This window comes from Anabrus simplex, chromosome X, assembly GCF_040414725.1.
Source record: "Anabrus simplex isolate iqAnaSimp1 chromosome X, ASM4041472v1, whole genome shotgun sequence".
NCBI lineage: Eukaryota > Metazoa > Arthropoda > Insecta > Orthoptera > Tettigoniidae > Anabrus > Anabrus simplex.
In genome coordinates this window covers 170,669,118-170,681,345 of record NC_090279.1, presented here as the reverse complement: position 1 = coordinate 170,681,345, position 12,228 = coordinate 170,669,118, and the positions used below count along the sequence as shown (strand labels likewise).

Sequence of the window (12,228 nt, the reverse complement as noted above, 5' to 3'; positions counted from 1 at the left end):
TTCAAATCCTTTTTCTTAGGCATGGAGCCTTCACATTCCGACACATCGGTGACACAGAAAAGAAAGCTTCAGCGACATTTGATCCCGGACAAATTACTCAAAGAAAGTTATGACAGCTTTCTATTCAGTATCTGATGATGACCCTAGCTACAGCCTAGTCCTTTGTGAATTTTTTAGTAAGCAGAATATGAAAATAATTAACATAGGCCTAAGAGATCAATGAACGAGAAACTAACATTTACTTCCATTTATTTCTGTGTACCGCACTTATTGAATCGGAAAACTGTCACAGAGGTAAATACAATGGAATGTCTCCTCTACAATAACGCACACAAGTGCTCCAGCATTGTTTTGGATTTCATAGTAGGCACTAACCTAAGTCAAAATCATCAGGTGACCGGTGACCCGAACTGATAATAACTAAAGACAGCATCGGGTCACCGGTGGGCCGATAAGACGAAAAATTAAGTCACCAAAATTCACTGCCACAGGGAACACGTTAAGATTCTTAGCGCCATGGAACCTATTAAATCAAACCCACATTGTTCTGTAACCGAATATCTTCAGTTTCCAAAAACTTCACAAACAATCAACAACACAATAATGGCTAGAAACATTTTCTGATACTCTGGTACTTTTGAACACTTTATCATCAAGACTAATTTGAAAAAATTTAACAGTTCTGTACCGTGCACAGAGGCTGGCAACAAAATTCGCAAGTCTATCATGGGAGGTCACAATAGAACAGGACATCTGAGTTCCCAACAAGTTATAATATATAAATCAAATTCCCGTATTGATGATCACCAGAGAAAAATGTTAAACTGCATGCTAAAAGCTCATTTCATTATGAAACAAAACAAAACAGGATTAGTTCCACAATCAGCAAGAAATAAATCTATTAGGAAAAACTAACATTAGGAGATGAGAGTATAAACAGTACCTTGCTGCATCTGCATCTTGAGGATGCTGACCAACACTTCTCTGTGACGATGTTGCATGGCCGGATTCTGCAGCTGCTGCACCAGGTGTTGAGGGGTTATTTCACCATACCTTAGGCCTGTAAGGGAATAGTAATGCCATTTTTCCTCTATATGCTTGGAAATTTACATATATTTCCATCTAATGCACATGTGAATATTTTCAGTAATGCCAATAAAAAGAAGGAATGAAGAGTTTTGTAGATATAATAAAAAGTACGAATTGTTAAGAAAAGTGAGGTGAACTGAATGCAGTGGCCTTTGCTGACGATATGATTTTGGGTGAACAGTAGAGGAAGTACAGACCAGACTCAATGTATGGAAATCCCAGTTCCAGGAATATAACCACAACATCAGCGAGACCAAGGCAGTGGTGATGGCAGTCAACCGAGATGCGCATCCAACAAGTGTAAAACTAGGAGACCACCAGCTAGTATGTGGATAGTTTCCCTTACCTTGGAAGTGTAATCTCCAGGGATAATTTGGTCAGAAAGGAAATTACAGAGTGCAAAAGGAATCAGAATTCTACCAAGAACACTTATGGGATGACATGATTCCAAAACGGGCCAAATTGATGATGTTTAACAGCTATTTCATACCAATATTGACCTATGGTATTGAAGCGTGCACCCTCACAAAAAGAGATTCATCAAGACTGCAAGCATTAGACATGAAATTTCTTACATTCACCATCCAGAAGACCAAGATGGCCAAGTTAGAAATGAGGTGATAAGGAAAGAAACCAGAATAAAGACATCCCTACTAGACCGAATCGGCACATTCAGACTACGGTGGTATGGGCATGTAATGATGGAGCCTACACGAACAGCCAGAATAAATTTGGAAAGAGAGGTGGAGGGAAAAAGACATGCAGGAAGACCTAAAACCCAATGGATGGACATGATCAAGGTTGATCTAGTTACCAGAGGATGGACAGTGGATGATGTTTTCCATGATAAGTTGTATACGGACAGAAAGAAGTGGAAGAGTCATTACCAGTGTCCAGGAAACAAACTGTACTACGATAATGAGTACTCCAACTATGACTACATTCGTAGGGATTTAAAAAAAAAAATTCTTTGTTGAACAAGGAACTCAATCCTTTGAGGTTTGGGTTTTCAAAGCACTGACATGCCCCACAATTTAGGTTTTTGCACACAAACTCCAGGGTTGATAGGAAAAACAACCCATGTCACCTTTTTGTCAAAAACGAGTTATCGATATCAACGGAGAGTGTAGGAGGTCTGGCATCTGTTTTTGCTTATGGTTTCGAGAAAAAACAGGCCTTGTCAAAGAATACAGCCCTTGACAATAACAGTGGTTCTGGAAAAACAACCTATGTCAAGCGCCAGTTCTGGAAGAACGACCCTTGTCAAATGACATGGGTTGTTTTTCTCAGAAGTTTGGCAACACTTGCACTGAAGGAATAACAACATGGATGGTAACAGCTGCAATGATGTAGCTCGTGATATTAGGCACAGAAAGCAAAAGAGAGCACTTCATAAAAAGGACCTAATCAAGAAAGCAAAACTAAGAGGTGAATCGCATATTAACCATGTAGACAAACAAATAAGTGCCAAGAGAGTTGGATATGACTGCAGATGATTCGAATATGTTTTCTAACCTCCAAAATCTTGTTAACATCCTAATACAAAAATGTAGTGTTGTACTGTTGCCATTATTGAAATGATACTTATATAATGCCTATATGACAGTGGATGCGTGTGTTATAAGAAAATGAGAATGTGTTCATTGGTTTGGTTTTGCAGGTGCAAGAAATACAAATGCTTTATTAAAGTAGGACCTAATCAGAGATATTATACTTTCCAGTTGTTTTACACGTTACATTCCAAGGAACTGCAATTTTCATATTTAGCTGGGATGATCACATTAGCCACCATCAAACAAAGATCTTGTCAGGTTACAATAGAGGAAAAGAACAATGAATCCATTTCAGAGGAAGACGAAGACTCAATTTCAAAGCTCACCAACTTCACTCATAGTGCTGCGTTTCATTATAAAGTAAGGGTGCATATTCCAGGAGTAACATAACTGTATGAAGATATTGCAGTAAGTCGAGATGCTTTTATGAGTATCCATGGAATAACTAGAGCTAGGTTGCGAACTATTTTCAGTCATCACTCGTAACCTCTGGAATGCAGAGGTAAATATGGACCTAGGCCGAACCAAATGCCTAATGAAATAGAATATCTTGTAAAAGATCATATTAGATCTTTCAAATCCAGGCAATCACACTACTCTCTCCGTTACAATCCACACACTTCATATTTGCCAGAGACTTTCGACAGTTAAGCAGATGCATCAAATGTTTTTGGACTTGTACCAGATTACTGTTCCATACAAAGCTTATTGGTGTGTTTACAAGTAAGTTCAATCTAAAGTTCGGTGTTCTACGATCTGATACGTGCACAACTTGTGACCAGCTTCTGCAAAACATTAATTCTTCAACTGGAGAGGACAAACGACAGCTTCTTGCCCAGAAAGAGCTTCACTTAAGGAAGGCAGAGGCATTCTATGAGCTGAAGAGGAAATGGAAACAGAAAGTGCATGAAGGATTAGTCTCAGTTATATCCTTTGACTTCATTCAAAATTTACCCATTCCACATATACAAACCAATGCTGTGCTCTATGTTCACTAGCTATGGTATTGTGTGTTTGGGGTACATGACACCGGTGATTATGCTTGTTTAAAGGGGTCTAACATAGAGGTCATCAGCCCCTAATGGTACGAAACGAAATGACAAACAAAAAGGTCAAAATCATCCACTGACCAAAATAAAAAAATGTCATGAACCCCAAAAAAACCAGTGGATCCAACTTAAAAAAAGACCATAAATAATAGTATTACTGACCAAGGGACCATTTATAAAGCACAATTCTGAATCGAGGATGCTTGATATCTGAAGGGGTCCAAAATCCAGGTCAAAGACCCCTCAGAATGGTACTTATCGCTAGTAAAGTAGAACCATGGTATTTGTCATGTTGGGGTACTAATCAAAAGTAGCGAAGACTCACCGTGTTCCACACATGATGGTACAACTCACAAGTATTGTACGTCGTACAGGTAACGCAGACCTATGGTGTTTCTAACACAATGGCGCCACTCATAGCCAACGCAAACCGATGGTGTTCCTCACATAGTGGGTACAACTCACAGGCAATGCCCAGACCCGCAGTGTTGCTCACATGGGTATGACTCACAGGTACTGGAAACCCACAGGAGATCCAACTCATTGCTGCTACTAATCACAAACCTGTTTCGTACCTAATATAGTGGTACTACTCCCAAGTACAGGCAACCCACGGTGTTCCCCGCGTGATGGTACGAATCAAAAGTAGTTTTATGGTTCTAATTCAATCATCCCTTCTGCACCTCAATTTCAAGCCTCAATTTTTTTTAAATATGAGGGTATTATTCGCGTAAATACGGAACTAACGCACCGTTTGTTAACATAGCATTAAAAATTTAGCAACATGTTAAGATTCCCGAGTTTATCCAAACATTTCATGGGAACTGTTAGCTAACATGGTGTTAACTCTCACAAGGGTCACAATGAGAATCTAGAAGGCAGTGGCAAAACCATGCAGTCTTTTAGCTCTCCAATGCGCTTTTGTATGAATACAGCTGTAACTCAAGGCATGTGAAGTAAACATTTATTGGAATTTTTTTGTCCTGACAATGAATTTTTTGTTGCTCCATAGACCAATATGAAAAATGCCAAGAGGAGAATGCGTGGTTCAAATTTTTCTTCTTTCGGAAATTATTTCGAAGTAAATACCTATTGAAGTAAGCAAAGTAATGAATCTGTGCTCAAAGCTAAAAGTGACACTTGACAGAAAATTTGTAGTGATATTATTCATGCTGACGTTAGCCAACGTACGATCAAGAATTGAAACAACTGCATGCAAACCACCTCTTCTGTTTCTAACTCTTTCTGGAAAAGGTCTATCATATTCCAAATATTCAAGACGTAGAAGTTCTGCATTTAATGCACCTGCCGTATTTTGAGCTAACAGAGAATTTAACTGCTTGAACTGGGGCAGTTAAATTAACTGAGAGTTTAACAGTTTGTTAGTCTTAACCAATGTTGATTAAATGCTAAGTTGGTTAAGTTCACTCTTAAATTATTTAAAATTGCAATTAAATATTAACCAAGGACAAATAAAACAGGCTATTATTTATCAGTTAATGTAACATTGATTAAAAAATAAACATGTTCTTTATTTGGCATCCAAAAGTTTGTCAACCCTAGTTTCAATGATACGCAGGTGTTCACACAAATTTGGACAGCCATTTGTAAGAGGACATCGATCTTTATTTGGGAAGTGCAAGACAAGATGAATGCATGAAGAATGACGACACTACAATAAAAGGTTTACAGGAAGTCCTGGTGGGAAGAGCAATATTCTGGGAGATGATAGTATTGGTCATTTGAACAAAAATGCTCATACAAATGGATGTGGAGAAAACCATTTGATGACATGGTTGTAAACGCTCCGCATTCAAAGTGTTCAGATTACTTTGTCCAGCTGTATCGCGTATTATATCTAATATAATATGTCCTAACTAGCTGATTAATTTAGCTTTCTTAAAAGAATAAAAATATTGTCAGGTGAGACTAGAAAATCAAACCCTGGAGTACGGTTAATTAAGAGAGAAGAGGGAGCCAGTAGAGGCAGAAAAAGTGAATGAGGTTGAGTTCTTTACAGTTTCACACTAGAGGTATTCAGAGCAGGAAAACTCAAGGAAGAGGATGTTTACAGAGCTTCTTAAAAACTACTGAAAGAAATATAGTGGGAGATGGAATTCTTAATAATAATAATAATAATAATAATAATAATAATAATAATAATAATAATAATAATAATAATAATAATAATAATAATAATATAATAATGTGCTGTTGCTGCTGTTTGGGTCATCTGTCCATAGACTGGTTTGATCCAGTTCTCCATGCTAGCCTATCCTATGTTAACCTTTTCATTTCTATGAAACTACTGCATCCTACATCTGCTCTAATCTGCTTGTCATATTCATACCTTGGTCTACCCCTACTGTTTTTACTGCATACACTTCCCTCACAAACCAAATGAACAAGACCTGGATGTCTTAAGGTGTGTCCTATCATTCTATCTCTTCTCGTGGTCAAAATTAGCCAAATCTGTCCTCTCACAAATTCGATTCAGTATCTCTTCATTCGTGATTTGATCTATTCATCTCACTTTCAGCATTCTTCAGTAACACCACATTTCAAAAGCTTCTACCCTCTTTCCCTGAGCTAGTTATCGTCCGTGTTTCACTTATGTGCACTGCCATGCTCCAGACGAAAGTCTTCAGGAACATCTTTCAAATTCCTATATCAATGTTCGAAGACAGCAAATTTCTGTAAAGAAAGCTCTTCCTTGCTTGTGCTTTTCTGCATTTTATGTCCTTACTTCTGCCATTTATTTTACTACCCAAGTAACGATATTCATCTACTTCCTTCAGGACTTCATTTCCTAATGAAATATTACCTGCATCACCTGACTTTGTTCAAATGCACTCCATTGCTTTTGTTTTGGACTTATTTTCATCTTTTACTCCTTATCCTAAGAGCCTCCATGGCTCAGGCGGCAGCACGCCGGTCTCTCACCGCTGGGTTCCATGGTTCAAATCCCGGTGACTCCATGTGAGATTTGTGCTGAACAAAGCGGAGGCGGGACAGGTTTCTCTCGGGGTACTCCGGTTTTCCCTGTCATATTTCATTCCAGCAACACACTCCAATATCATTTCATTTCATCTGTCATTCATTAATCAATGCCCCAGAGGAGTGCAACAGGCTTTGGCAGAAGACATAATTCCTATCCTCACCGCTGGATGGGGGCTTCATTCATTCATTCCATTCCATTCCTGACCTGGTCAAATGACTGGAAACAGGCTGTGGATTTTCATTTTCACTGCTTACCCTTGAGTCCATGCCATTCAGCATTTTCTCCAAATCTTCTGCAGTCTCAAATAAAACAATATCATCAACAAATCTCAGGGTTTTCATTTCCTCTCCTCGGATTGTGATTCCCTTTCCAAATTCCTGATTACCTATACTGCTTGTTCTATATAAACACTGAAAAGGAGAGGCGACAAACTGCAGCCTTGCCTCACTCCTTTCTGGATTGCTGCTGCTTTTTCAAAGCCCTCGATTCTCATCACTGCAGACTGATTTTAGACAGATTTAACATAATTCTTCGCTCTTGGTCTCTGATCCCGATCTCCTTCAGAATCTCAAATAGCTTGGTCCAATGAACATTATCGAATGCCTTTTCAAGATCTACGAATCCCATGTACATGGGCTTGTCCTTAATTTGATCTAAAATCAGACAGGAAGTCAGGATTGCTTCAAATGTTCCTTTATTTCTTCTGAAGCCAAACTGATCTTCTCCCAACTCAGCTTCAACTTGTCTTTCCAATCTTCTATAAATAATGTGTTAAAATTTTGCAGGCATGAGATACTAAACTAATGGTGCAGTAGTTTTCACACTCGTCAGCACCGGCTTTCTTCGGAATAGGTATAACATCATTCTGCCGAAAATCGGATGGCACTTCTCTTCTCATACATTTTACACACTAAATGGAATGACCTCGCCATGCTGGTTTCTCCTCAGGCAGTAATTCGGAGGGAATGTTAAAAAAAAAAAACCACAATTGTAATAATAATAATAATAATAATATACTATTTATTACATTAATAAATTTTTTTTAACATCATTATGCCCTACTCAGGAGCACGGTTGAACTTGCTTAGCCGATGTGTTGGACTTCTTTTCCTCCCAAAATCTCTTCATCCTCTCACTGAGCTTCTTCCTTCGTTCTTCTGTCCAAGTTATAGTAGGTCTGGTGTTGGGTTTGTCTTAAAAAGTGGTGATTGTCGATTTTGGTTCTGAATTTACATCTGTCCTGTACAATGTCTTCTGAGACGTTGATTTCCTGGAGATCTGTTTCAATTTCATGAAGCCAGCTGTTCTTGATTTTAGACGAAAGGGCCAGGTTGGGATTTCTTTTAGTTAGCCTGTTAGTGTTCATTCTGATAATGTGTCCATAAAATTTCAATCGTCTTTTCCGAAAAATGTGAGAAATTTTTTCGGAATGACAATATATCTCCTGGGATGATTTTTTTCTCCATATTCCATCTATACAAACTGGACCAAAAATTTTTCATAAAATTTTCCTTTCTTGTTTCTCAATGTCTTTGGTTAAAGATCCGCCACCAATGATTAAGGTTTCTGAGGCATTATCATCATTACTATTATTATTATTATTATTATTATTATTATTATTATTATTAATAGAACAACAACAACAGATAAATGGTGATAAGCCTTACCTTGCAGGATGGCCTGAGCCTCAGGTCTCTGCAGCAGTTCTCGACTAGGCTGAGCGTTGTTGACCATTAGTTGCAGTTCAGGTGGGAGAGGAGACAGCGATGGGGGTGGAGGCATGAAACCCAGACGAGATGCAGCCTGGCTCTGTTGCTGCTGCTGTTGCTGCCCTGCAGCCAGGAGTTTGGTCAGCATTTCCTGTTGTTGCTGTCTTTGTTGCTGCTGCTGCTGTTGCTGCTATTATTAAGTAATAATAAATCAGTATTAAATGGATCTAATTATATGTTAACTTAAGCACAAAACCAACATTATTTCAGAACAGATATTGTGTAATGTACGAAGATCCAAGGAATACGATTCACAAATAATGCTTTAAGATAAGAACAATTTAAAATGCATACGTCCCAATTCAAACTATAGAAATTAAGGCAAACTGTTTCAAAGAAATCACTCATCACAGGGAATAATAAGACAAGTTTAAAAAAATTGTCTGGCCCCGCGGTGTAGGGGGGTAATGCGTCCGCCTGTCACCCGGCAGCGCCACGTTAGATTCCCGGCTGGGTCAGGGTTTTTTAATTGTAATGATTAATATCCCTGGCCTGGGGACTGGGTGTTTGTGACTTCCTTAATCTTCCTTTCCTCACACACAACATTCCATACTACCGCCATTCCACTTACACTCAGGTTCATACAATATGGTGCCAGTAGGGGCAGAAGATCCACATGGGTCGACGCCCCGAACAAATCATTATTTATCCATGTACGTCTTATCCATAACAAGTTCTCAGGGGAAGCATTTTTGTGTTTTTAACCCTTTGGCACTCAGCCTATATGCAGGGGTTTGCTCAAAGCAGCTCAAGCTAATTTCTGTGATTTTCCGACCAAATTACAAAAATTCAACACATAAACAGTTTAACACAGATTAAAATAAAATAAATCACACTATTACAGGAAACTGAGCATTTCAGAAATGAATATACCTTGGATGTATTATTGGAAAAGCCAAAACAATTATTAAACTTCGAAACTTTAACGACAGAATGATCAGACATCATTGCGTCTTTATTCTTAGACCTGAAAGAATAAAAGAAAGAAAGAAAGGAAGAAAGGAAGAAAGAAAGAAAGAAAGAAAGAAACATTTAATTCTGAATAATTTGATATCAATATGATGTGTGCTGCAATTCACTCATTAAGCATGGCACAAAGTTAGTCACCGTACACGTAACTCATGTCACGTTCTCACGGTCTGGTGCACGATGAGCAGCTGTGACTGTCACATCCCACAAAATAGGAATCACTTTCGGCAAAAGATCATTACTGTTTAGATCATCTGAAAATTCAAGGGTATCGGCCTCATTCGGCCTTGAACATGGCCAAGGCATTACAATAAAAAGATGACGCAAGCACGTGCAACAACGGAGTAATGAGAATGAGTAAGATTATAGGGTGTTGTATACAACACCAGACTCAGAGCCAACAGACAGGCAGCAACCAACTCAACGGTAGATAATAAATAACTTCCACTTACATAGAACATTATTTCTGCATCTACTGACATTTTCTGGCAAAGTTTCAGCCATTTTATTACCTACCGGTGCTAACGGCCACTTACAATTTTTCAACAGATGCTTCTGCCTCACTTGCTGACGAATTTCATCAGCGGCCTTGGAAAGATTGTATTCATGACAATCAAGTTTATGCTTGGGTTCACGCCCTCATGTCGTTGGCTTTATATTATTACCACTTTGATTTTTCACTAATATTTTACATGAACTGTTTTAATTAGAATTTTAATAGAAGTTTTAGTCTCCGACAAGATTATAATTTAATCATAAGACAGTTTTCCATTAACATCTTTATATTTTATCACTTTTCACATTTTTATGTTCCGAATTTTAATAACTGACTAAACTTTTAACTTCGACTTTTAATTTAGTTGTATTTTTGATGATTGTGTTTAGGCTGAAGATGCCCTTAATTGAGGGCGAAACATGTCTAAGAATCTAATTATGTAACCACTATAAGTGAAAATATAAGTATTGAATAGGTGGAACAAATTAAAACACCTTTATTATTGTTGAACTGTTAAACTTTCAATACGGACCTACAATGAGGTTTATAACATGTAATGTACAGCGAGAATACAATATACAAAAGAAACGAAATAAACTCTAAACTGATAGCAAGATCAAATGATTGTATTCATAAGCCAACCAAAACTGATCCACGCAATAACAACTTTGAATAACCACAACATAAACATTCACGGTCAACAAATTTCATTTGTCGAAATTAAAAATATTTTGTAGGGCTGGTGGATATATCTGTAGAGTAAAACGCAAATTCAACGCTTTAAGTTACTGTCATGATCAACTGTTACCATTTAACAGCCACGCAAATGACCAAAATCAATAATAGGACAGACCAATGTATCGGCGCCATGAGCTTTCTCGCCATAACCTCTCTCGCTGATCTATTAGTGCGTTGAGTGCGAAAGGGTTAAGTAATATGAAATCACCGATTCACCAATGTTGTCAAACCATTCTGGGTTACATGGGAAAGCTTTTTAAATAATGGTTTCAGTTGAATTTTGTTTCTTAAGTGACCTTGACCATGGAGTGTTGAGCGAGTGCTTACAATCACAATTGCTGCGACAGGTGTTAGCACGTTTTTTACACGTGGGTGTCGTCATACCCCCGTGCGACCACTATCGTTAACATTTCCGGCTCAGTACTCTGTTCTCGCTTGAGTGGTGAAAGTCTCACTTTCTGTGAAAATGTATAGCTATGAACGACAGGAGGCTAGAATGCGCAAACTTTTAGAAGATGAAAGTTGTGAAGATTTTGATGAGTCAGATACAAAAGAAAGCGACAATTGTGAGGAACTTATCCAAGACAGTGATACAGAGGCTGATAGTGAAGAAGATAATGACAGAGTGATAATGATTGAATTCACCATGAAGGAGGAAATCATTACTTGGGTAAAGATAAATAGACTATGCGGAAAAAAGACCCCCTCCAAGGAATGTTAGGACGAGTTAACAAAGCAGTATTACATCTCCCAGGTGTCATGGCCCGTACTGAAAGCGATACGTCAGTGCTCGAGTGTTTTTCGCTATTTTGTGGATGATTTAATGATCAGAACTATTACTAATTGCACAAACATTACATAGACACTATTGTCAGAAATTATTTGCGAGATTGTGATGCTAAGCATACCGATGAATCCAAAATAAAGTGTGCGATTGGTATTCTGATACTAGCAGGTGTTTATCGCTCTGGACATCAAAATCTCAGACTTATAGGATCAGACTGCTTTTGGAGTAGATATATTTCATGCAACAATCAGTCTATACAGATTCCTGTTCTTGTCATGGGCTCTTCGGTTTAATGACATCAAGAACCGATGGCAGAGAAGAGAACTTGATAAATTAACCCTAATTAAGTTAGGGAGATTTTTAAAACTTTTCCCCTCCAACTGTGTTCTGAATATGCAACTGCTGACGAGCAACTTGTTCCTTTTACAGGTAGATGTAGTTTTCGAGTGTACATCCAAAGCAAACCAGCTGAATATGGTTTGAAAATTATGACATTGTCCGATGCTAGAGTAGTGGTGGTGGTGGTGGTGATTGTTTTAAGAGGAAGTACAACTAGGCAACCATCCTCTATATAACACTAATCAGAGAGAAAAATGGAAGAGGTCCGACACTTCGAAAAATGAAGGTATCGGCTAAAGGAAGACAAGGGCCACAAAGTGCATGAAAAAAGACTCCCTAGGCCTCCATACGTAATACCGTTGGGGTCAGAAAAGAACAAGAGTTGGCCAAGGGAGGTCGGAGATGGAGGAGCCTGGCACAAGTGGAAGCAATGCCTCA

The 12,228-nt window shown here is 38.3% G+C and overlaps 1 protein-coding gene across 3 annotated transcripts in view; it reads right to left on the bottom strand.

Moving 5' to 3' along the window:
• The window catches only part of LOC136886364 (eukaryotic translation initiation factor 4E transporter), a 427,031-nt gene that overhangs the window by 101,054 nt on the left and 313,749 nt on the right, over nucleotides 1-12,228 (bottom strand). For all 3 annotated transcript variants that reach the window (XM_068230726.1, XM_068230727.1, XM_068230728.1), the window contains exons 15-16: nucleotides 8,360-8,591; nucleotides 944-1,060 (exon numbers count right to left, since the gene is read on the bottom strand). In XM_068230726.1, the coding sequence (XP_068086827.1) occupies nucleotides 944-1,060; nucleotides 8,360-8,591 (349 nt within the window). The remainder of the gene's footprint in view (nucleotides 1-943; nucleotides 1,061-8,359; nucleotides 8,592-12,228) is intronic.